Source organism: Musca vetustissima, unplaced genomic scaffold (assembly GCF_032173495.1).
Source record: "Musca vetustissima isolate MV318-11 ecotype Yass unplaced genomic scaffold, APGP_CSIRO_Mvet_v1 utg38941, whole genome shotgun sequence".
Taxonomy (NCBI): Eukaryota; Metazoa; Arthropoda; class Insecta; order Diptera; family Muscidae; genus Musca; species Musca vetustissima.
The window spans coordinates 63,141-90,825 of NW_026877969.1; the positions used below are offsets into that span (position 1 = coordinate 63,141).

The 27,685-nt window shown below is 36.9% G+C and overlaps 1 protein-coding gene across 1 annotated transcript in view; it reads left to right on the plus strand.

Moving 5' to 3' along the window:
- LOC133322730 (dynein beta chain, ciliary) overlaps window positions 1-16,047 on the plus strand; it is a gene marked incomplete at its 5' end in the record, with an annotated part of 79,105 nt that extends 63,058 nt beyond the window's left edge. Inside the window, 8 exons of the mRNA XM_061531692.1 lie at window positions 1,125-1,601; window positions 1,668-2,032; window positions 5,828-5,966; window positions 6,049-6,215; window positions 6,310-7,500; window positions 7,613-9,193; window positions 15,672-15,866; window positions 15,939-16,047. Coding sequence (XP_061387676.1) covers window positions 1,125-1,601; window positions 1,668-2,032; window positions 5,828-5,966; window positions 6,049-6,215; window positions 6,310-7,500; window positions 7,613-9,193; window positions 15,672-15,866; window positions 15,939-16,038 — 4,215 coding nt within the window. The remainder of the gene's footprint in view (window positions 1-1,124; window positions 1,602-1,667; window positions 2,033-5,827; window positions 5,967-6,048; window positions 6,216-6,309; window positions 7,501-7,612; window positions 9,194-15,671; window positions 15,867-15,938) is intronic.
- Window positions 16,048-27,685: the final 11,638 nt, after the last annotated feature.

Here is a 27,685-nt window from a genome sequence, read left to right on the forward strand (position 1 = left end):
TATTCTTTAAAAAATCCACGCCTCTAGCTGAGCCTTGAAAAAATATTCTTTAAAAAATCCACGCCTCTAGCTGAGCCTTGAAAAAATATTCTTTAAAAAAATCCACGCCTCTAGCTGAGCCTTGAAAAAATATTCTTTAAAAAATCCACGCCTCTAGCTGAGCCTTGAAAAAATATTCTTTAAAAAATCCACGTCATAACCGGACCTTAAAAAAGTATTCTTTAAAAAATCCACGTCATAACCGGACCTTAAAAAAGTATTCTTTAAAAAAATTCACGCCTTACAAGGACCTTAAAAAAGTATTCTTTAAAAAATCCACGCCTTAACAGGGCCTTAAAAAATAATCTTTAAAAATCCACGCCTTAACAGGACCTTAAAAAATAATCTTTAAAAAATCCACGCCTTTACAGGACCTTAAAAAATAATCTTTAAAAAATCCACGCCTTTACAGGACCTTAAAAAATAATCTTTAAAAAATCCACGGCTTAACAGGACCATAAAAAAATCTTTAAAAATCCGCGCCTTAATAGGACCTTAAAAAATAATCTTTAAAACATCCACGCCTTAACAGGACCTTAAAAATAATTTTTAAAAAATCCACGCCTTAACAGGACCTTAAAAAATAATTTTTAAAAAATCCACGCCTTTACAAGACCCTAAAAAAGTATTCTTTAAAAAATCCACGCCTTAACAGGATCCCTGAAAAAAATATTCTTTATTAAATAAAATCGGTGCTACCATTTTCCTCCCTTGTATATCCTGATAACCTCCGTATTTATATTTCACACATTTCAGTTTTCGATTTTAATTAATTTTCATTTTCATCCTCTGACTGCATTTTACAATTTTATCTTGGAAAACCACAATCCATCTATATACATACATAAGTATATATGTATGGGAACATATGTACTATGCTGTTATATATAGCAGAACACGTAGCTATCCCGCACATTACCTTCTCGGCACTTTTGTTATTAATCTTTTGATTAAAGACACATTTAGTGAACGAACGAAGAAATAAATGAATCAGTCCATAGATCGGTTGGCAGCCAACCCTGGTATCCATGGTATGTCATCCGGTTTCTTATAAAGCATTTATTTTTTCTTCTTGGTTTCATCAGAATCAATTAGCTGTGCAGGAAATTCAATTGACTGCCAAAAATGCTGCTGCCGACAAACTGATACTGATTGTCAGTGCCGAAAGTGAAAAGGTGAAATATGAAAAACATATCGCCTCCGAGGAAGAGAAGCGAGTACGAATCATAGAAGAGGATGTTTGTATTAAAACGAAAATGTGTGAAGAAGATTTACGGAAGGCTGAACCGGCCTTGGTAGCGGCCCAGGCAGCTCTAAACACCTTGAATAAAAATAATCTAACGGAGTTGAAATCATTTGGTTCGCCACCCAAGGCCGTGGTTAATGTTTGTGCTGCGGTTATGGTGCTCTTTGCCAATAATGGTAAAATACCGCGGGATCGTAGCTGGAAGGCTGCTAAATTGATGATGGTGCGGGTCGATCAATTCCTCAACGATTTGGTCAATTACAACAAGGATAATATACATCCGAATATCATTGAGGTCCTGCAGGGGTATTTGAAGGTAACAACAAAGACACTTCTCTTTTTTTATTATAAACACCCCTTCTTCGCATATTTTTTATTTCAGGATCCCGAATTCAATCCCGATAAAATTGTACAAAAGTCCGTAGCCGCCGCAGGTCTTTGCGCCTGGGTCATTAACATCCATCGTTATCATCAAGTTTTCTTGGTCGTTGGTCCAAAACAACAGGCTCTCAAAGATTCTCAAAATGAATTGGCCGAGGCGAGGCAACGTTTGGATTACTTGAAGCAGAAAATTAATGATTTAGAACGAAAGCTCAGCGAAATTCAATCGGAATTTGAAGATGCCATAGCTTCGAAACAAAAATGCCAACAGGAAGCGGATAAGACTACATTTACAATAGATTTGGCCCATCGCTTGGTTAATGGTTTGGCTAATGAAAATGAACGGTGGCGGGAATCGATTCAAAGGTAAGAAAAACGATTTTAGGGATTTGCTATCATTTTCATAAGCTGAAGATGACATCGTAGGGATTAAATCATAAGGTGGAATGTATATTAATTTTGTCATTACGTTTGCAACATCTCGAAATATTTACCGGAGACCTGATATATTATATATATTCTTGATCAACAAAAAAGTCTACGCCAATGTATGTCCTATTTTCTGCCTGTCTGTTGAAATCACCATAAAACTCAAAATATTTAATATATAGCTTTGACATTTTTCACATACCTTGTTACTACTTCTAAGATGTTTAGTACTGAAAATGGTATATCGGTCTACGTATTGAACCACAAAATACCGAATAATTTGAGTTTCCATTGGGTAGCAAACCTCCCTACCGAAAATGATCGATAAGGGTCCACTTTTTGGGATAGCCCCCGATGAAATGGGATTCATTTTATCATTGGATAGTACTACTATATCGGTCGCTATGTTGAGGATTTTTTAACCTAATTGACTCTAATTTGGTTTTCATTGGATGTCGAATCTTCCTACCAATAATTTTCCACGGCATAGCCCACCATTTATGAAGATCTCGAACGATTACAGGTATTTTAAACGGCTACATCATGTTGGAGGGCTCAGCCAAATGTATTAAATTACTTATTATTTTACTTATTTTGAAGCTTATACCTGGGGCGTCGCTGAATGGGATGTCTTCAAAAATGATCCTACTTATCATGTTTCAGAGCATGTCTTATAAAAGTTCCCGCCTCATTGCAGATATTTTAGAAGTTATAGACTCATTTTCGTGTTCTTGGAGGAAAAAAAGTTTTCCTCTTTGGATATTTTTAAAATAGGTCAATGTTTTACTGTAGACCTCAATAAAGGTACAGAGTTGTTGTCGGATATTTTTGATAAAAACTTGCCACGTATAGCATAAGACACTAGGTTAGCTCGGATTAATCTAAATTTTACAAGATAGACACCATCCGGTGTACCACTGTTACAAATTTCCTAATGATACTCTTCTCAATGCATTATTCGGCCTATCAGCATTACGCCGAACCACTAGAATACAGAAAATTCCAAAATGATCGATGCCAAATGCAGCGATTACAGCTTGACGTTATATATCCATGAAGGTAAATTGGAACTCTCCAAATGTTTCTTTCTACAACTAACCACATCGTATAGGCCAATATCGATATACTTGTCTAGCTTTGAGAATCAAATCCACAATTACCTACCACAACATACTTGGTATGAAAACTAAACCAGCTCTTAAAATCACCCTATTCACGGTTATGACTTTATTTCTTAAATCGATCGGGAACTTCAACATATTAAGAATTAAACGGCATATCTGTATGGGGTCTATTTAATTTATTTAAAAAAAAACCTTGAATTGAATAATTTCTGTCAAAAAATATTATTCAAATCTTGGACCTTAAAGACAATTATTCCCTCTAATGTTCCGAAATAACATAGCCAACGACTCGATGGTACCGAAAATTATATGTGAGCTATACCAAAATGTAAATCGATATCGATAATTTTTAATAGGAAATTGAATACCAGAAAAATTCATTTCGAGCCGATTCGGTTGAAAAACTTCCCAAATTACCTATACCGGAAAATTGGTCCAATACTGATAATTTTTTGAGTAGAAACAATGAAAACACAAAATATAAAATTACAGCCAATTTCTGAACTCCCTAAAATACCGACATTTGAGATGCAGCGTTACATGGGGGCTTCCGTAAAAAAATTTATCAATATTGAAAAAACTTAACTGTTGTTGATTGATAAACTTGCCCATAACTTCATAATACCGAATATTTGTGGTACCTTTATATAGGGACTACCCTAAAAAGTGGAGAGGTAGCAATGTATGTACAAAATTTCAAAGCTCTATATGAAATATTGCAGACAGGCGGACAGTCATGTCTAAATCGACACCAATAATTTAGGGGCATTAGGTGAATATTTCGAGGTGTCGCAGAAAACTTCATTAAAACGATCGAGACCTGTGAATTGTACAAAATAATTATATTGGAACTATGTTAAAAATGGTGTAGCTCCATATATTCAATAGACATAACATGTGGTGGAGTCACATGTGTCTTAATGTGGACCTATATTGACAAGTCTTAAGTTTATTATTTTCTCAGAACCCGAAATGCGACTTCGATTAGAAAACGCAGACAAGACCTGAAAACCATAAAAATATGACAGACATTAATTGAACGCTTGGGAACCCTAAATTACAAATTATAGCCACTTCGGTTAAAAAATACGACAGGGTTCTTTGTGGGTTATTCAAAAAAAAAAAAATCTGTTACAAGTATGTCTACCCTCTGAGAGCATAAAATTCTAAATTACAACCAATTCGATTTAAAACCAGCGAGCGGAGCAATATAGTCTAACTTTCTGTGATTCTATATTCTGAACTTGGGCAATATTTAGCGATATTTGCTCTTGGCCGACTAGAACTCAACAAATATTCCTAATATTCAGTACAGCCCTTACTTGTCCAGATTCGCTTCACCGTGGGTTATGTTGCGATGTTCCGCCCTCTAGTGTGGTTATATGAATATGTAAATATGAATATATGAATACGTAAATATTTAAGTATAACTCCCACACCCAAGTACATACGACTATATATAGTTGGTATCAATTTAAAGGTCAACCACTACTCTTGGATATACTATAAACTTCTCGGGTCTATGTCCTTCAGGGGTAAAAATATATAACTTTTGTCATTTTCCAAAACCGGCGTCCTTATTCTTTGGCCCGATTTCCTTCTCCATCTACAAATGTTTGGCTTATATTTGTGGCCTCTGGAGCAACCAGAAAATCATTTCATGGTCCATTTTATCCGCTAAATATTAACTGATCATTACCAAAAACAATAGGGGTCTTCATTGGCCAGAACCCATCCTACATGCAAAATTTCGTGAATATTGGCCCATAACTGTGGCCTGTATCGTTCCAAATTATAATGGACAGACGGACGGACACACATGTCTAGATCGACTTAGATGGGTCTATATATCAATATTTCGCTGCATTACAAACTCTTGGGGCTGCACAAAGCTATAATACCCTCACAACATAGTTGTTTAGGGTATAAATACAGTTAGAACCTTTAAATACGGACCTATTCGACAACCAATTTAATTTTTTTAACCAGGATCGAAGGCATGAATCATAACAATTTAATTTTCTAACCAAACACTTAACAAAATTTTTAAATTCATCGCCATTTTCTACTTCCGTTCTAAGATTTCCTTTTGAGCACCCCAAAAACTCCCCCTTGTTTCATTTTATTTACCAAAATTGACATGTAGTTGTTGTTGCTGCTGTTATTTAACAATGTTCAAATATTGAACAATTGGTACCCATTTGCCACAATTGTCATTTGTTAGCACTTCTGGTGCACAGCGCCATTGCCGGAAACTATGAACACTTAAGTTTATTGGAAAAAGCCAACATCATTTCTGGGATGTTGTAGCCTGGGAGGGAAGGGGATTGGAATTTTGCTGTTCTTGTTCGCCCTAAAAACCATGAAATATATGATTTCATTTTTCTATTTCCTGTTTGTTTTCAAAATGTTACAACATTGACTGTCAATATGAACTGTCAACTGCTTTCAAACAACATCTTCGTAAACATAAAAATGACTTCCATAATCCTTGGCGGGTGGTCGTGATGTTTTCTTGTTCGATGGCTGGCTGACTGGTTGGTTGGTTGCTTGTTTGGCTGTCGTCGGAATTGTATACCTTATCCCTGATGACCCAAAACACAAAAAGTTTACAATCAAAAAGTGCTACACTACCTGGTGATATCCTGCTAATTTCCTCTTTTCTATCGTATGCTGGTTGTTTTACACGTCGTTATCGTGAGGAGCTGCAACAGCAAATGTGGCTGCCAAGCTTTCGACGGATAGAGGTAAGTGAAAGTTTTTCCCCTCTTGGTTCTTAAGAGATTTTTATGGCCTGATTGAATTGAGTGTGTAAACATTTGATTATAGCCAGCCATTCCGCACACGGATGGTGTGGATTATTTGGCCTTGTTTACGGATGATGCACAAATTGCCACCTGGAATAATGAAGGTTTGCCCATGGATCGTATGTCCACAGAGAATGCTACAATATTGGTGCATTCAACGCGGTGGCCACTGATGATCGATCCGCAATTGTAAGCAGATTTTATGTCATAATCCACGAAAAATATTTTTTTTAATCCACGCCTTAGCATTCCGACCGAACTTATCGAATTTTTTTCTTCCTAGACAAGGCATCAAATGGATCAAAAATCGTTATGGCGACAAGTTGGTGGTCCTGCGTCTCAGCCAAAAACATTTCCTGGAGACCCTTGAAAAGGCAATGGGAAATGGTGATACTGTCCTCCTTGAACAAATTGAGGAATCTGTGGATACCGTACTCGAACCTCTGTTAAGTCGGGCTTTAATCAAACGTGGACGCTTTATACGCCTGGGCGACAAGGAATTGGACTTCAATCCAAATTTCCGATTAATCCTACACACCAAATTGGCAAATCCCCACTATAAACCTGAAATGCAGGCCCAGACCACACTGATTAATTTCACCGTTACCCAAGATGGCCTAGAGGAGCAACTACTGGCAGAAGTGGTAAAAATCGAAAGACCCGATTTGGAAGAAATGAAAACCAATGTTACGATACAGCAGAATAAATTCAAAATTTCCCTAAAACATTTGGAAAATGACCTCTTGGCCCGCTTAGCCTCAGCTGGAGAAAATGTCCTCGATGATCATGAGCTAGTTTCCAATTTGGAATCCACGAAGCAGACAGTTGATGAAATTGAAGTGAAGGTGAATGAGGCTCGCATTACCACCCTGCAAATAGATGAAGCTCGTAATATGTATCGAACGGCTGCGAAGCGGGCATCCATCCTCTATTTTGTACTCTCCGATTTGAGTCGCATAAATCCGATTTATCGTTTCTCCTTGAAATCATTTATGCAGGTTTTCAAACAGGCCATAATCTCAGCACCAACACACCGGGTAAATGAACGCCGAGTTGCCGCTCTCGTCGAAGCCATAACCTCACAAACCTTTTATTTTGCTTTGCGGGGGCTCTTCGAGGTCGACAAGTTGACATTTACCGCCCACATGACCTTGAGAATAATGTCAGCTTCAGAACAAATTTCCCGTGATGAATTGGATTTTTTGTTACGATTTCCTCATGATCCGAACACTTTGCCGCCTGTGGATTTTGTTGGACGTACTGCCTGGGGTGGTATAAAGTCGCTGGCATTGATGGATAATTTCTATGGCATTGATAAGGATATTGAAAATTACCCGAAGCGTTGGAGAAAATTTGTGGCAAGTGATTTGCCGGAATGTGAGCAGTTCCCAGGGGAATGGAAGCACAGGACACCATTGCAAAAATTGTGTATTATAAGGGCTCTGAGGCCGGATCGTGTTACGAGTGCAATAAGGTAAGTAAGGCCATCTAAGTCTATCGGATTCTACCTTTAAAAACAGGACCTTTCCACGCCTCTAATAGACCTTGAAAAAATATTCTTTAAAACTCCTCTCTTTTCCTTCCAGACTCTTCGTGGAACAGACCATGGGTCGGCAGTATTCCAGTGTCAAGACATTCCAATTCTCCGACATCTTCAACGAAGTTACTGCAGCTACTCCTATATTTTTCGTGCTCTGCCCGGGAGTCGACCCCATTTACGATGTTGAACGTTTAGGCCAGCAAATGGGCTTCACTTCGAACAACAATAACTTATTAAATATTTCCCTGGGCCAGGGTCAAGAAATGTTAGCCGAACAGGCTCTGCAGCAAGCCCTTACCTCCGGCAATCAATGGGTGGTATTTCAAAATATCCACCTGGTTGCGAATTGGTTACCCACCCTGGAGAAACTTATCGAACGTCTTACCAATCAACCGGAAAGTTTCCTCAACAGCAATTTCCGATTATTCATTAGTGCCGAACCTGCACCAGATCCACAATATCACATTATACCCCAAGGCATTTTGGAATCCTCCCTGAAAATTGTCAATGAACCTCCTTCCGGGATGGCTGCCAACATGCATCAGGCATGGGATAACTTCTCCCAGGAAACCCTGGAAAGTTGTACCCAGGAGGCGGAATTTAAATCGATATTATTTGCCCTATGTTATTTCCATGCAGTGGCAGGTCAGCGAAGAAAATTTGGTCCATTGGGTTGGAATAAGGTGTACCCCTTCAATGTGGGCGATTTGACAATATCCGCCTCGGTACTCCACAACTACTTGGAGGGCAGTAATCGTATACCTTGGGAAGATCTGCGTTATCTATTCGGTGAAATAATGTATGGAGGTCACATTACCGATGATTGGGATCGTCGTTTGTGTCAAACATATTTGGCGGAATTGTTGCAGCAGGATTTAGTTGATGGGGATTTGGAACTCTGCCCAGGGTTTCCTTCACCACCCAACTTAGATTTTCAAGGTTATCACAAATACATCGATGAAATGTTACCCGATGAATCGCCCCTGCTCTATGGTCTACATCCGAATGCAGAAATTGGCTTTCTCACCAGTGCCTCGGAACAGTTACTGAAAACTGTTTTCGAATTGCAACCCCGTCAATCGGAACTCACCACAACCTGCAGTGCTCCCCGTGAGGAATTGGTAAAAATTATGGCTGAAGATTTTCTCGACAAACTGCAAGTGGAATTCAATCTGCACGCACTCCTTAATCGCATTGAACGTAAAACCCCCTTCGTAGTGGTGGCCCTGCAAGAATGCGAACGCATGAATGCTTTAATTCAAGAAATAAAGAGATCCCTGCGTGAATTGATGTTGGGACTGAAGGGTGAATTAACTATTACTTCGGATATGGAACATTTAGATCATTCTTTGTTCTATGATCATGTGCCCGAGTCATGGACTAATTTAGCCTATCCCAGTATGTTGGGCCTGCAAAGTTGGTTTGCCGATCTACTACATCGTATTAAAGAACTGTCATTGTGGTTGAATGATTTTAAATTACCCTGCACCATATGGTTGGGTGGGCTGTTTAATCCGCAGAGTTTTTTAACGGCCATTATGCAGGAGAGTGCTAGGAAGCATGATCTCCCCTTGGATCGCATGTGTCTATGCTGTGAGGTTACCAAAAAGGATGTGGAGAGTATAACGTGAGTATATAATTTAGTTGGTGTGTAGATTTAAATAAATAGTAATAGAAGCTGCGGATTACGAATTCAAATGGTCACCAAACCCACCTTCATATTTTGTTGGAACTCCGCCGCAGTAGGTGGGATATAACACAATCGTGCTCCACGTTGGGCGCCATACGTTTCCAATCCCTATTAGGTGCCTTTTTGTCATTAGCGTTATAATCTCACATATTTTGTTGGAACCCCACCGCAGTATGTGGTATATGTGGTACGTGTCGTATTTTTGGAAACTCCCTGTAGCGCCGCATTAGGTAGTACAATACTATAACACGTCCGTGTCCCACGTTAGGCGCGATTTTTTAACATTCCCTGTTAGACGGCGCTCGAGGGGACCTTTAGAGTAATTTCTTGGAACATCATAGTTTTTTGTTTGGAACACCATCCTACCCGATTTTGGGCCCCATTTGTTAACACTCTGTATTTTGTTGGAACCCCCGTAGCGCTGCATCAGGGCAATATCGTACGCCTCGTTGGGTGGCAACTGTTACCACTCCCTTTTAGGTGGCACTAAAGTAGACCTTCCGACCGTTTGTACCGCCACATTTCACCCACCCAATCATGATATCCAAAGCATTCACTTTTGTATTTCGTTAGAAACTCCACCGTATCTTCACAGTAGTCGGTATTAAACAATATCGGGCCACATGTTGGGCACCATCTATTATCATTCTCTGTTAAACAACTCTACATGGGTAGTTTGCGATTTTAGGTCCTTGAGCCTTTGAAAAAATGCTATAAAAAAATCCGCACCTTAAGGCCCTGATGAGCCTCTGGAAAAATTCGTTAAAAAAATCCCCACATTAAGGCCCTGATGAACCTCTGGAAAAATTCTTTAAAAAAATCCACGACTCAAGGCCCTGTTGAGCCTCGGGAAAAATTCGTTAAAAAAATCCCCACCTTAAGGCCCTGATGAGCCTCTGGAAAAAATCTTTAAAAAATCCACGCCTTAAGGCCTTAAGGCCTGATGAGCCTTTGGAAAAATTCTTTAAAAAAATCCACGCTTTAAGGCCTTGATGAGCCTTTAGAAAAAATTTAAAAAAAATCCACGCTTTAAGGCCTTGATGAGCCTTTAGAAAAATTCTTAAAAAAATCCACGCCTTAAGGCCTTGATGAGCCTTTGGAAAAAATTCTTTAAAAAAATCCACTCCTTAAGGCCTGGATGAGCCTTTGGAAAATTTCTTTAAAAAAATCCACACCTTAAGACCTTGAGGGGTTTTTGGAAAATTTCTTTAAAAAAATCCACGCCTTAAGACCTTGAGGGGTTTTTGGAAAATTTCTTTAAAAAATCCCCACATTAAGGCCCTGATGAGCCTTTGGAAAAATTCTTTAAAAAAATCCACGCCTTAGAGCCTTGATGAGCCTTTGGAAAAATTCTTTAAAAAAATCCACGCCTTAAGGCCTTGATGAGCCTTTGGAAAAATTCTTTAAAAAAATCCACGCCTTAAGGCCTTGATGAGCCTTTGGAAAAATTCTTTAAAAAAATCCACGCCTTAAGGCCTTGATGAGCCTTTGGAAAAATTCTTTAAAAAAATCCACGCCTTAAGGCCTTGATGAGCCTTTGGAAAAATTCTTTAAAAAAATCCACGCCTTAAGGCCTTGATGAGCCTTTGGAAAAATTCTTTAAAAAAATCCACGCCTTAAGGCCTTGATGAGCCTTTGGAAAAATTCTTTAAAAAAATCCACGCCTTAAGGCCTTGATGAGCCTTTGGAAAAATTCTTTAAAAAAATCCACGCCTTAAGGCCTTGATGAGCCTTTGGAAAAATTCTTTAAAAAAATCCACGCCTTAAGGCCTTGATGAGCCTTTGGAAAAATTCTTTAAAAAAATCCACGCCTTTAGGCCTTGATGAGCCTTTGGAAAAATTCTTTAAAAAAATCCACGCCTTTAGGCCTTGATGAGCCTTTGGAAAAATTCTTTAAAAAAATCCACGCCTTAAGGCCTTGATGAGCCTTTGGAAAAATTCTTTAAAGAAAATCCACGCCTTAAGGCCTTGATGAGCCTTTGGAAAAATTCTTTAAAAAAATCCACGCCTTAAGGCCTTGATGAGCCTTTGGAAAAATTCTTTAAAAAACTCCACGCCTTAAGGCCTTGATAAGCCTTTGGAAAAATTATGTTAAAAAATCCACGCCTTAAGGCCTTGATGAGCCTTTGGAAAAATTCTTTTAAAAAATCGACGCCTTAAGGCCTTGATGAGCCTTTGGAAAAATTCTTTTAAAAAATCGACGCCTTAAGGCCTTGACGAGCCTTTGGAAAAATTCTTTAAAAAAAACCACGCCTTAAGACCTTGAGGGGTTTTTGGAAAATTTGTTTAAAAAAATCCACGCCTTAAGACCTTGAGGGGTTTTTGGAAAATTTGTTTAAAAAAATCCACGCCTTAAGACCTTAAGGGGTTTTTGGAAAATTTCTTTAAAAAAATCCACGCCTTAAGGCCTTGATGAGCCTTTGGAAAAATTCTTTAAAAAAATCCACGCCTTTAGGCCTTGATGAGCCTTTGGAAAAATTCTTTAAAAAAATCCACGCCTTAAGGCCTTGATGAGCCTTTGGAAAAATTCTTTAAAAAACTCCACGCCTTAAGGCCTTGATAAGCCTTTGGAAAAATTCTTTTAAAAAATCCTTTGGAAAAATTCTTTAAAAAAAATCCACGCCTTAAGGCCTTGATGAGCCTTGGAAAATTTGTTTAAAAAAATCCACGCCTTAAGACCACAATCAGACTTTGAAAATTTTTTTAAAAAAATCCACGCCTTAAGACCTTGAGGGGTTTTTGGAAAATTTCTTTAAAAAAATCCACGTCTTAAGACCTTGAGGGGTTTTTGGAAAATTTCTTTAAAAAAATCCACGCCTTCAGACCTTGAGGGGTTTTTGGAAAATTTCTTTAAAAAAATCCACGCCTTAAGACCTTGAGGGGTTTTTGGAAAATTTGTTTAAAAAAATCCACGCCTTAAGACCTTGAGGGGTTTTTGGAAAATTTCATTAAAAAAATCCACGCCTTAAGACCTTGAGGGGTTTTTGGAAAATTTCTTTAAAAAAATCCACGCCTTAAGACCTTGAGGGGTTTTTGGAAAATTTCTTTAAAAAAATCTACGCCTTAAGACCTTGAGGGGTTTTTGGAAAATTTCTTTAAAAAAATCCACGCCTTAAGACCTTGAGGGGTTTTTGGAAAATTTCTTTAAAAAAAACCACGCCTTAAGACCTTGAGGGGTTTTTGGAAAATTTCTTTAAAAAAATCCACACCTTAAGACCTTGAGGGGTTTTTGGAAAAATTCTTTAAAAAAAATTCTTTTTGGAAAATTTCTTTAAAAAAATCCACGCCTTAAGACCTTGAGGGGTTTTTGGAAAATTTCTTTAAAAAAATCCACGCCTTAAGACCTTGAGGGGTTTTTGGAAAATTTCTTTAAAAAAATTCACGCCTTAAGACTTTGAGGGGTTTTTGGAAAATTTCTTTAAAAAAATCCACGCCTTAAGACTTTGAGGGGTTTTTGGAAAATTTCTTTAAAAAAATCCACGCCTTAAGACCTTGAGGGGTTTTTGGAAAATTTCTTTAAAAAAATCCACGCCTTAAGACCTTGAGGGGTTTTTGGAAAATTTCTTTAAAAAAATCCACGCCTTAAGACCTTGAGGGGTTTTTGGAAAATTTCTTTAAAAAAAAATCCACGCCTTAAGACCTCGAGGGGTTTTTGGAAAATTTCTTTAAAAAAATCCACGCCTTAAGACCTTGAGGGGTTTTTGGAAAATTTCTTTAAAAAAATCCACGCCTTAAGACTTTGAGGGGTTTTTGGAAAATTTCTTTAAAAAAATCCACGCCTTAAGACCTTGAGGGGTTTTTGGAAAATTTCTTTAAAAAAATCCACGCCTTAAGACCTTGAGGGGTTTTTGGAAAATTTCTTTAAAAAAATCCACGCCTTAAGACCTTGAGGGGTTTTTGGAAAATTTCTTTAAAAAAATCCACGCCTTAAGACCTTGAGGGGTTTTTGGAAAATTTCTTTAAAAAAAATCCACGCCTTAAGACCTTGAGGGGTTTTTGGAAAATTTCTTTAAAAAAAATCCACGCCTTAAGACCTTGAGGGGTTTTTGGAAAATTTCTTTAAAAAAATTCACACCTTAAGACCTTGAGGGGTTTTTGGAAAATTTCTTTAAAAAAATACACGCCTTAAGACCTTGAGGGGTTTTTGGAAAATTTCTTTAAAAAAATCTACGCCTTAAGACCTTGAGGGGTTTTTGGAAAATTTCTTTAAAAAAAATCCACGCCTTAAGACCTTGAGGGGTTTTTGGAAAATTTCTTTAAAAAAAATCCATGCCTTAAGACCTTGAGGGGTTTTTGGAAAATTTCTTTAAAAAAATCCACACCTTAAGACCTTGAGGGGTTCTTGGAAAATTTCTTTAAAAAAATCCACGCCTTAAGACCTTAAGGGGTTTTTGGAAAATTTCTTTAAAAAATCCACGCTTTAAGACATTGAGGGGTTTTTGGAAAATTTCTTTAAAAAAATCCACGCCTTAAGACCTTGAGGGGTTTTTGGGAAATTTCTTTAAAAAAAATCCACGCCTTAAGACCTTGAGGGGTTTTTGGAAAATTTCTTTAAAAAAATCCACGCCTTAAGACTTTGAGGGGTTTTTGGAAAATTTCTTTAAAAAAATCCACGCCTTAAGACCTTGAGGGGTTTTTGGAAAATTTCTTTAAAAAAAATCCACGCCTTAAGACCTCGAGGGGTTTTTGGAAAATTTCTTTAAAAAAATCCACGCCTTAAGACCTTGAGGGGTTTTTGGAAAATTTCTTTAAAAAAATCCACGCCTTCAGACCTTGAGGGGTTTTTGGAAAATTTCTTTAAAAAAATCCACGCCTTAAGACCTTGAGGGGTTTTTGGAAAATTTCTTTAAAAAAATCCACGCCTTAAGACCTTGAGGGGTTTTTGGAAAATTTCTTTAAAAAAATCCACGCCTTAAGAACTTGAGGGGTTTTTGCAAAATTTCTTTAAAAAAATCCACGTCTTAAGACCTTGAGGGGTTTTTGGAAAATTTCTTTAAAAAAATCCACGCCTTAAGACCTTGAGGGGTTTTTGGAAAATTTCTTTAAAAAAAATCCACGCCTTAAGACCTCGAGGGGTTTTTGGAAAATTTCTTTAAAAAAATCCACGCCTTAAGACCTTGAGGGGTTTTTGGAAAATTTCTTTAAAAAAATCCACGCCTTAAGACTTTGAGGGGTTTTTGGAAAATTTCTTTAAAAAAATCCACGCCTTAAGACCTTGAGGGGTTTTTGGAAAATGTCTTTAAAAAAATCCACGCCTTAAGACCTTGAGGGGTTTTTGGAAAATTTCTTTAAAAAAATCCACGCCTTAAGACCTTGAGGGGTTTTTGGAAAATTTCTTTAAAAAAATCCACGCCTTAAGACCTTGAGGTGTTTTTGGAAAATTTCTTTAAAAAAAATCCACGCCTTAAGACCTTGAGGGGTTTTTGGAAAATTTCTTTAAAAAAAATCCATGCCTTAAGACCTTGAGGGGTTTTTGGAAAATTTCTTTAAAAAAATCCACACCTTAAGACCTTGAGGGGTTCTTGGAAAATTTCTTTAAAAAAATCCACGCCTTAAGACCTTAAGGGGTTTTTGGAAAATTTCTTTAAAAAATCCACGCTTTAAGACATTGAGGGGTTTTTGGAAAATTTCTTTAAAAAAATCCACGCCTTAAGACCTTGAGGGGTTTTTGGGAAATTTCTTTAAAAAAAATCCACGCCTTAAGACCTTGAGGGGTTTTTTGAAAAATTCTTTAAAAAAATCCACGCCTTAAGGCCTTGATGAGCCTTTGGAAAAATTGTTCAAAAAAAAAAAACACGCCAAATATCAACCTGGGAAAAGTATAAAGGGCCGTTCGCGGATTTTATTAAATTTGCCAGAGATAGGCCTAAAAGCCCTGATTGAGTCATCGGAGCTCATTTGTCGATGCGACCACATTTTTTCGACCTGATTTGACATTTATGAGTAAGCCCACCTAAGTCTTGGTATAATTTGTATTTATATTTTTTGAGGGTCATCGATCCACACTTTCGTATTGAATTCCCAAGTTCAGACTATTTTTAATGATGAAAAAACCTTGGAAAAGTATAAAGGGCCGTTCGCGTATTTTATTAAATTTGCCAAAGATAGGTCTAAAAGCGCTGATTAGAACGAAATATTTTTTTTTTTTTTTTTTTTTTGGAATTCCATACTTCGGGAGATATGAGCTTCCAAAACTTTGCTAGGACCCTTGTATTATGATCTTTGTTACTGTATTTAATATTGTTCAGATGGGCAGATGATGCCTTTTAAAAAAATAAGTTTCAAATTAATAGACTGAAAAGTTGGCAATATTAAAAGAATATATCGGAACATATTAGATACGTCTTGAAATCTAATTATAAAGTTCTACAAAGGCAAAAATCAAAGTTGTCTTATCTAATTAATTTGTTCCCAGATTACCACCTATGGATGGAGCCTTCGTGCATGGTCTGTATTTGAATGGAGCCAGTTGGGATTGTCAATTGAATTCGATAGTACCGTTAAATCCCAAGGAACTGCTATGTTCCATGCCAGTGATTTGTATTAAAGCCAGTGTACAAGAGAGACATGATACGCATCATGTGTACGAGTGTCCTCTTTACAAGACGAGGTTAGTACGGCTGAAAAAATTTGCTATTTCGATAAGATATAATATTCTCCCCCATCTTTTCTTTCTTTTCAGATCACGTGGCAACACCTATGTTTGGACATTTAATTTAAAATCACGATCGCCAAAATCCAAATGGATTTTAGGAGGTGTGGCCCTACTATTACAACCTTAAACAATATCGCACGCAAAACTACTTCTACGCACAGAATTCAACAAAAATAAACTTCTATTCAACACCCACAAAAATCACAAAACGTTTTTTGTTAACAACAGCACCAAAGCAAAATGTTAAATGTTATAAATAATAATAAGTAATGAAAACAAATTAAAAAAAAATAAATAAAATTCCATTTTAAATTCAGAACATATGATCATGTGTAGTTCTGTGTTGTCTACGAATGTGCGAGTTTTTTATTATTTACAAATAATATAATCTGTTTCACTTATATATGTTTACAAAGATTTTCATTATCACGGTCATTAGACAAATAAACACAACAACAAAAATATATAAACACACGATATGAAGAAATTCTATAGGCAAGTCATTCATAATCATGCTCATTTCACGACATTCATTAGCCATGTTCGCTTCTACAGTACATGATCAGATAAATATGGTTAGTTAGATAATAATTGAATAGTAGTGTCAATCAATACGAGGGCAAGTCAATAATTCCACGGATTTTAAAATAAAAAATCAACAACAAAAGTTTCAAATACCAATTCTTTCAAAAATAGAAATATTGATGTTCTGCTACCGATCATTGGTTGTGTGATTTTTATCCAAAAACAAAAAATCTGTCTTGTATCAGCCAGGGAATTTGTCTTACCTGAAGCCTGTGGATTTTTTGTTCATAAAACTAAAATAAAAACTTCATTCAAATAGCTGCTGATACTATAGATATATTTTGGCCTAGGCCACACCAACTACTTCGCGGTGTCATCTGGATTTTTTTAGCATATTCGTCCTCAGTATAGCTTGACGTACCGTCATGTGTTGTGTTGTTTAAAGGGCATTGAACAGGTCAATTTGCCAAAAATGCCTTTCAATCATTATTCTCAACAATTTTCAAAGTAATAATCCGAAAAAATGTATCGATGAACTTAAATCTTCAAAATTTTTTTAATAAAGCCGTTATGCCACTTTAAATTGATAGCATACGTAAACTGGTAATGCAATATCCTGTTCATGTTAATGTTAAAGACATCATTGGGTATTTCTGCAACCAGCACCTCCATAAAGAATACTCAAAAATCCTAAAGTAGATTGATGCAGAGGAATTTTGAAAAATGATATCGTTTCTAAGATCGTCATGGATCTTAGAAACGTGAACAACTGTACAAATGGTAGTAAATGTTTTCGCATAACTGATCATGTAGCGACTGTTACGCTTGAGCAACATACAAGGTCAATCCGGAGTGTACAACACTATTTGTTTGCAGAAGACTTCGGAGAAATTCGAACCCGAACAAGAAAAGAGGATTTATTGTGCATGGTGACAATGGGAGATCTCATACATCGGCAGAAACATGCGCCTTTTTTAACAGTCAAAACATGGAATTCGCCGACCAAACCTGACTTGGCACCCATACGTGAAGAAAAAATTCGTATTTCGTAGAAGCGTAGAAGATGCCTCAATCGGAATGTCTTCACATCGAAATGTAAGGACCATAATTCCTAGATGCCAGGAATGAGAATGCAGTCAATGTCAGATGCCTAAACATTGTTAGTGCAACATAGATGGATTAGGCCGTGTGCTTTTCAGTAAATCGGGGTTGTATGACCAGTATTCATTTCACTCGAAGATCATTAATTCATTGTGTTCATACTGGATAACTGAGAAGTAAAACGGATTAAAGAAAATCTTGACATTCTGGGTAAATGTCATCAAAAATCTAAATTATATATGTGTGAGGTATATATAAATCTAAACCGATTCTTGCCAATAATAACTTCCATCCTTAGGCGAAATCAATTTGTGTCAAATTCCATGTCTATCGGATGATCAATTTAAAGGATACATAGTCGGACGGACATGCGTATTCATCGATTCAAAAAGTGGTTGAAACTAGCCGTAAAAGTAAATGTCCACCTAGTCCAAAAAACTTTGTGACCCACCAGTGTCTAAATCTAATTTCATTTATTTGACTTCAACTACAATAAAACCTATCGGCTCTCAAGAAACCCATAGACATTATATGAGAAGATATATTATATGTTCAGTGACCTCTCGACGAATAACATCGCCATAAGTCCTGTCGACCCTCTGCTGATCCAAATAACTTGAAGGCAACCCATGATGACGAAAGCCGAAGACTCATCAGCATTCTCCATGTAATTCTAATATCAGCGACATGTCGGCATTCTCGATGACTAATCACATTGGTTTTTAACCTCATCAGAGTCTCACTGATACGCCTGTCGAAATTATCCCTAAAAATCATGATGCTACTCTTTGGTCATCTGCCCCCATGAAGAAACATCCGAAAACGGCATGACAAATTCAAGCATCTCGATATACAAAAGTTAACCTGGATTTATCCTGATCAAGCAACGAGAAATCAAATTGATCATGTTGTGATAGACGGAAGGCATTCATTCAGTGTTTTAAACGTTCGATCGATCCCTTATGGCAGCAAAGGTTCGCACCCGTCTTAATGTAGCAGCAAAGGTGCGTTGAGTGTATATCAGAAGCCTACCTCGCTCAACTTACTCACTTGTTTGACGAAAGCACTCCTTGTCCCGATAATAATATAGAAGCACAATGGCAAAGCATTGCCCACCCTACAAACTGCAGCAAAAGCAACACTTGGGTACCAAAAACCACCATCAAGAAACCTAAGATACGATCAGGAGTGTCGTAATGCTACTGATGTGAAAAACGCAGCGAATAGGGCAACCCTGCAGACAGTTGCAAGTCGTAATGCGATGGAAAATGGTCGGGAGAAAAGGTGAGAGGAGAAACGTATTTTCAGAAAAAATAACAAGAAAAACATAAGCGAGAGCAAATCGAGATGTACAGGAGCCATAATGAACCAAACCGAAGGCTTTTGTGAGGCACATCCTCCTGTAGAGATGAAGATGGAAACCTGGTGATCTGGTTGAGGAGCTCGAAGGAGCATTTTGAAAAGCTTCTGATATCAAATAGTGGAGGTGATGAAGATACCTCAGAACCAATAAATAATGACAGTATAGATTGTAAACCACCTAGCCGCGATGAGGTCAGAATAGCTATTAATAGGCTGAAGAATTATGAAGTAGCAGGTGCCGATGGATTACCAGACGAACTTTTCAAGGCCGTTGGCAGACACTGGAGCATGCGGCATCTGATTAGTACAATTTGGCTAGAGAAATGCATGTCCAGTGCCTGTAACCTCAGCATCCTTTGTCCCATGCACAAATATGAAGTGCTATCCAGGTGCTGTGTGAACGACTGAAGCCTAAGGTCGATGATATTATTAGATCATACCAATGCGTCTACAGACCTGCCATTGACCACATTTTTTACTCTGCGCCATATCGACCTATTCGTCGTCTATAAAGACGCATTCGACAGCCATACCCGTTCAAGCCATGTCTGCGTTCAGCATTCCTGCAAAATTAATACGGCTATGCAGGATAACTTTAAATAGCACAATGCCAGCAGTTAAAATCGGAAATGACCTCTCGGAGCCCTTCAATACAGAAATGGCACTCTGTACACCAAACAACACATGTTACTCGCCTACGCCGATGACATCGATATAACGGGTCGAACACTGAGAGCGGTAACAGCCACTTTTGAACAAATTGAGAAGGAGTCTGCTAAAGTGGGTCTGGCAGTAAACGGCGAGAATACCAAGCTGATGGTATCAACGCCCAAGACGTCCAGTAGACTCGTGCCAACTGTGAAACTTGAAAACTACAGCTTGGAGGTAGTCAAAGATTTTATATACCTTGGTACCGCCATAATCAAAACTAATAACAGCAGCTTTGAAATCCTGATGATGCTACTATAGTCTGAGTAAACAACTCAAAAGCAAGACCACCTCTCGCCACACCAAACTCACGCCACACCAAAGACGCTGATATTGCCCTTGATGTTGTATGGATCTAAAGCATGGGTACTTGCGCAAGCAGCTCTTGGAGTGTTTGAGAGAATTCTCCGGGAGATCTATGGGCCGATCTGCGTCGACGGTTAAATCGCCGTCGAATGAACCATGAGTTGTACCATCTATACTACGTTGGCTAGGTCATGGTGCGATAATGGATGGAGATGCCCAACTCAAAAGGCATATAAAAGCGAACCAGATGATGGTTCACGAAGAAGGGTGATGACACGAATTCGATAGAAAGATCAAGTGGAAGACAACATCTCGGACAATGGTCTTTCAAATTGGAAGATCTGCGCATAAGACCGACGAGCCTGGAAATCTTTTTTAAGGTCTGTCACAAGCCAGCTAAGTAATGTAGGCATTTGGTGGTACTTTAGACTATAAATAAGGAGCGAGATGCACAACAAATTTGTTCGATCCCGACACATTCACAACATATGTTATAGTACGTGTCGGGGTCGTAGATATAACATATGGGTGGCATATAACTTTCGACTAGGCCTACTGATACTTCTGAACTACTGATGAATCCTTAAGGCCCAATACTTTTTTCCATTTGCCTTTTGATGTCTCAATTAACGCCACAGCATCAATATACTTTTCATTCAACATTTATTTTCATGAATGAACGGCATGCCACAAATTCCAATATTTTTCTCATGATGCCACACAGGCACACTTTTGAAAAATCCCCACTTGAGAATCCACACAAAAAACACAGACTTTGACCTCAGGAAAATGATACTCATTCTATGGCCAAGATACTGTGTCGGTATTATAATCATGTTTTTTCTTCTTAGCTATATTTTCAAAAAGAAATGAAATGAGGGAAAAATATATCGAAACTATTTTGTCTTAGCCACAAGAGCAATGCCACAAAAATATATATAGGCGATTGGTTGGTTGCTTGCTTGCTTGGTCATACATATAAACTGACTTAATGGCTCGCTATCTGTCTAACCGTCTGGCAGGCATATGACAAAATGACAAATAAATATTTTTGCCTCTATTTTTTTTTCATAGGACTTGAAAATAATTATTACTATACGATGCGCATCATTAATGCTAGACGGCGAGGGGGGTGAGTGGGAGTGCGTTGAGAGGGTTGGGTTGGATTAGATTTGTTCGTTGGTTGTTTAGTTGTGTGAATATGTGTGGTTGTGGTTGTTAGCTGGTGGCAATGCTGCTATAGTTTAGCCTATGAATGTGTGTGTCTGAGTTCGCTTGTTTTTTTTTCAATTCGAAACAGAACGGGAGAAGAATTTCATTTGCCCAGACATCGTCAAGACGTTAAGACCTCAACCGACACTGTGATTTGAAAAACCAAGTAAAAAAACACAATCGTTATATTTATTTTTACGAAAAAATACAACAACAAGAACAATTCATATATATATACTTCACAAGTGTAAGGTGAGAAAATTGGGGGAGTGTTTTTACAACAACAATCGGAACACGGAAAATTATTTGTTTGTCAATGAACTTGAATATATCAATTTGTATTTAACACTCAATGTGTGTGCGTGTGTGTGTTCTATGGACTAAAGACCTTTAACAACAACAAAAAATCAAGTGACACTTAAATGATTTTTTTGGTTCCATTGAAAGTGAATAGCAAAAAAACGAGGCCAGTGTTTGATGAGTGATTTTAGATGTGATTTTGTGGAATTAAAAACAAAATAAATTTTTTGTTAAATAATAAAAGCATTTTGCAGTTTCCCTATAAACGCTATTGTTTATTAAAGATTTTTTTCTAAAAAATTATTGTTTAATTCATAGAAAAAAAAATTTAAAAATACAAATAGAGTAATTAACAACATCTGGCAGACATTACAAGCAAAAAATCACAACAACAATTTCCCAAGTGGTAGTTTTTTTCTCTTCCGATCGTGTATGTTTATATTTCAAAAATAATTGATGTTAATTTTTTCTTAATTGAATCTATTTACAGTTGTCCGATCATCAAACGAATTCCGTATACGGACTCTCTTTTACATCAGGTGTTCAATATCGAAACAACAACAAAAATAATGTGAGTATAGCACCAAAAACTAGAAATGTTTGATAATAAAACGTGGAACTACATGTGCTGAATTGTGTAAAAAAATATCTAGATTTGACTGAAAATGTTCATAAATTTCGTGAATATTAAATTTACAGTACGTTCGAAACAGTAAAATTTTATTACAAATGTAACAAGTGGAAAAGACCGGGTCGAATTTTTTATACCCTACTCTGAAATTTGAGTCAATATTAATAAATTTCGGTACGGTGATGTATTATACAATGAGAACCTAGAATACCAAAACCCCAAAAAAAAAATAAACAATATTTTGGGCCTGTTAAAGTGGGACGATATTGGTCATTTTCGGTATTAAGATTTGATACGGAAATCAATCGTAGCAAATTACGGTTGACAAATGTGCCAAAAAAATCCCAAAATACCGAACATATTGGGGCCTATACCAAATCATGGACCGATATACCTCATTTACAGTTGCAATATCAAGCCAAATTTTCAAAGCTCTATCTCAAATATTGCGATCACCATCGTGATTTAAACAGTCAGAGGGAAATGCATAAATCAGTGGGGTCTCCACTGAATATTTCGAGATGTTGCAAATTTCATCTGGGTGGCTAAACCCTCCGATATAATCAAAAACCATTTTTTGTTTAGAGTATATAATAAACACTTATATCTATATAAGAGACTATACCGAAAGATGGACCAATATTGATTACCTCCGGTAGGAGTATTTTCAATGACCCCAAATATTATATGCCTAAATTTGGACCGATAAAGCTGTCAATTTCTTCTGACAGACATACGGACATGCATAAATCGTCTTAGATTTTTATAGCTTTGTGCAGCCCCAAAAGTGTGTAACGCCGCGAAATATTGGTCCTAGACCACCTTTAAATATACCGATCGTCAAATCTCAACTAGCTGAGTCGATCTAGACTTGTGTATCCATCCGTCCGTCTGTCGATTATAATTTGTAAATACGATACAGGCCAAAGTTATGGGACAATCGTCACAAAATTTTGCATGTAGAATGGATTCAGGCCAATGAAGACACCTATTGTTTCTGGTAAAGATCGGTTAATATTTAGGGAATGAAATGGAACAAATACTTTTTTGCCGGTTTTTCTTGTCGCCACAGAGGCCGCAACACTCACTTTGAAATTTTCAATGAGGTTCCAGTTATGGTCAAGGACAACGCATATAATTTTCGGTGATGATCAGTTAATAATCTTGGGATGAAGTGGACCGAACTCTTAATATATTGCGTTTTTTGGAGTCGATATATAGGTCACAATTATAAGCCGAACATCACAACACAACCCACGGTGAAGGGAATCTGGACAAGTATAGAAGTAATATTCGGAAAATAGGTCAGTGTAAGGAAGAGGTGCTGTTGACCTTTAATCGAGCAAGAGGAAATATTGCCCAGACTCGAAATAAACATCAGCAGAAAGTAAGAGTTCCGTTGTAGTTGTGTAGGGTATCGCATGGTCGGCTCGTTCGACTATACTGCTCCGCTCACTGGTTTAATTCTTCAAATATACATGTGCAAAGTTTAAAATCTTAACAAGCATTTGTATTCAGTTACCATCATATTAAAAATCTTGAACATTTTAAATCCTTTAAGGGGACCCCCCCCCCCCCCATTCTCGGTGTCAAATTTGTTTTTGATTTAATTCGAATCTACTCTAATTCTAGAATGTTCCTACAAAATTTCAAGTAAAAATCTCAAGAACTCTTGAAGATATAGCCGATTTATTGTGTCAGCATCAAGTGACGGCTAAAGGGCTTCTCGGGCACGATAACTCAAAAACTAGTAATCCAATCGGTTTCAAATTTTGACACGTTTCTCTGGGAGTGTGTAGCTCTCGTATGAACTAGGATAAAGCTAATCGGTGAAGATCTTCCTTATTTTTTAACTTAGTTTGTGGTAAAAAATAGGCGATTTTCCATAAAAAATTTTTCAAAGTTCCGCCATTTTGTTAATTGTTGTGCGAAGTCAATAATCCTAGTTCATACGAGAGCCAGACATGTCCTCTTTCTAACACAGTTGGAATTTTCGGATTCCGATGTTCCAGTGAGGAGTTATCATGCCCGCCATCGAAAATAAGGACCTTTCTTTGAATCCAAAAAACAACAACAAAACAACAACAAAAAATTTTGGTAAATTATTTTTCTTCCTTTTTAAATCTTCAAATATATATGTGCCATGTTACAAACCTTAACAAGCATTGGTATTCATTTACCAGCCCATTTAAAATCTTAAAAATAAAAAATCGAGAATTGGGGGGGGTTCCCTTAAATCAAATGCTCTGTTTGCATGATATGATTTTTCAGCAAAACATTGACCATTTTATAGGGAAGGACCAACAATTTAATGTTTATCTGTTTTTTTTTTGGTCACTCCTGAGCCCTCAATATGACCTGAACATCACGAAATTTTTACACGGAGAAGGTGATTTGACCAAGGAATAATCATGGCCAAAATTTAGCTGTCCCAAAATTTAGCCGTACCTATATATTTACTCCAGGGAGACAAAGTCGGGATAATTGACAGTTTATCCAAGAGGAGTGATGCCAATAATGCTTATGTATATGTACAGGTGTCTACCTATTTTAATATTGTTTCGTATAATCATTACCAGACGAGGGGTAGCGGAAATGTCCGGCTGATCGTTTTGAAATTTTACATGAAGTTCCGGTTGTGCTCAAGGAAGACGCCTTTAATTTTCGACAACGATCAGATGGTATTCAATGGATCGCAAACTTTATTTTGTCTCGTTTTCTAGTCAATCTAGAGACCAATATTACAAGCCAAACATTTAAAATTGTATACGGAGAAGGAAATCTGGCCAATTCACTTGAAGAACTGTTTTGATAAAATGTTCGTATTAGACGTAAATGAAAACAAGATTAAAAAGAAAATGCTAAAGAGGAGCTAGTGACCTCTAATAGGTCGAGAGGGTGTACATATCGCGAAATATTGCCCATAATATAGATCTGAGGCCCGTCGTTTAATATAGCTGCGCTTACTGGTTTTTATATGAAGATTTGTTACCGAATAGGCATCAAAAATACCAAATTACAGTGAATTCGGTAAAAATACCGACATTTTGGAGGCTACCCAAAAAAAATAGTTTTTTGGCGGGAAGATTTGATACCCAATTAGAACCCAACATACCAAATTACAGCTAAATCTATTGAAAAACGTCCCCAATCTCCCCTAAAATACCGACAGTTTGGGGATATCTTAATATAAGGGCTACCCGATAATATTGACAGCGAACTCGGCCGAAAACGCCCTTCAAAAAACCCAAAATTACGAAAATTGGCCATACGAAAATTGACAATTACGAAAATTGCCATATAACGGCACTTTTGACTTGACCTCCCTGCAGACAAAAGACAACTCTATACAATATGTTGGTGATCTATCTGTATTCGTTTTGATGCTAAATGAACAGATGGATTTAGAATTTTACGCTGATCAGTTATATACGAACTTTATAAGGTCGGAAACGATTATTTCTATGAGTTACAAACGGAAAAATAAACTTAGTATATCCTCCGTATAAAAATAGAACGAGCAACTATATGTGTTGACTTGGGTAAAAAATTCTCCTTCTGATCCTAAGTTGATTGAACTTTTTTCTTAATCTCGTAACAATGAAATATACAGTTTCTTCGGAAGCGCAATAATTAATTACAAAATTAACATTCAAAATATGGGGTCTGGTGATTGTATGGGGTCTATGTAGAAACTCCGTACCAAGGCCATGAAATGTCAAATTTCAGCCACTTCGTAATTCTAAAATAAAGTTACATGTATTTGGAAATCCGTCTATGAGCCATGAAGATATCTATAAAGTGTGTAGACCTTTATATGGGGGCTATACCCAACGATCGACCGATCGATTTATGATATTTGCTAGGTATGGCAATCAATTCAGAATTCAAAATATGAAATTAGAGGCAATTCGGTTAAAAAAAAACTTATTTTAAAAAATTTATATAACGAAAATTATATGACGTCTATACCTTGATCATGGTTCGAAATATGTAATTATTTTAAAGAAAGGAATACACCGACGAGTACCATTTTGGAACATAATCTAAATACGTTGAAAGCATTACTTTTAACGATTTCAATGAAATTGGATATTCGCTTCCCTTAATAAGATATGTACATGTTTTCGAAATTTTGAACCTTTGTGGGGGAGGAATGTGGAACGATATTATACAGCCATGGTTAAACTATTAGGTTGTGCAAAGTTTAGTACAACTCGGATAGCCCGCGTGATATCATATAAATAATTTTCAATTCATTTTTTACCATTCTGTTGGGGAGTTACCAGAAGAAGTGGACGGGTCCCATTTATTAAAGTTTAGAAAAAAATATTCGAAATGTTCAAAATTGGTCAAAATGTTGACCCTTCGTGGGGAGGCACCAGATTCGGTTAACGGTTGGTCCCCATATTCGTATTCGCTCTAGTCAAGTTAAAAATATTATCATGTGCAAAGTTTTGATGATATTTGAATATTCCGTTCATAAAAGATTTACAAACTTCCAAATTTGTTGTGGACTGATATTCCCCATCTTCGGATTTTTGAAAGAAATATTACGATGTGCGTATTCTACATCAAATTGGACATTACATTCGCTTGATATTATATATTGAAAACTTTGGCCCATTGTATTGGAGGTACGAGGAGTGGACGATGGACCCCATATTCATACTTGATTTAGGCTTGATAAATATATTGTGCAAAGTTTGATTCAAAAAATAAACTAAATAAAATTATCCTTCCGCAAATTTGCGATCTTTTTGTGTGGGAGAAGTGGACCGATATTCCCCATTTTCGAACTTTTTTTTTTTTTTTTTGGTACAAAATTTTTGTTCCTATTTGCAACACGTGCTTAAAATCCCCACAATATCGAAATTCGGGTATACTGTTATATGTGGTCAATACCAGAATTTGAACCGACATTTATCCTTTTAAGTACACCGAATACGTACCCACAATTACCACCAAATGTCAAATTTTAAAGCTTTTGATCGCTATAATTTGAAATTCCGGGTTCCAAGTGAATCAACAACTTTTGCACAAAATAATAGGCCGTTAACCCTTTGTGGCCCGAATTTTTTCCGTAAACATAGAACAAGTTTCTGTTCAGAGATTTAATGGAAGTATCCTAAATAGGATATGAACGAAATTTGACATCGCTACATCCTTGCATTCGGGAGATACAGTACAAACATTCTAAAAAATAAAAGTCCAATATCAAGTAAACCAAATGCAAAATCCACAGAAAATTGCTTTAAATTATTCTCTTTGTTTATTTTTACAAGAATCAAAAGTAATTCTGATGACAGAATTCGTATAATTCGAATACGAAGCGATTTAAATAATTTGGACTGTATAAACAAATTAGTACTGTACACATTTGTGCCCTCTTCTACATATTGAAAAGCTCATAACTGTACAACAAATTTGATTTTTTTAGATTTTTCTTTTGATAAGTGTCGTCCATAATTAGGTCTTGACGTATGAAATCCAAAGAATATATATCTACTGGCTACATATTAAATATAAGCTCTAAAACATGTTGTTGCCTGTGGGCAACATTGGGCCATAAAGGGTTAATATGACATAGTCCCCATACGATTGTCCTGCATAATTTCCGGTTTATTCA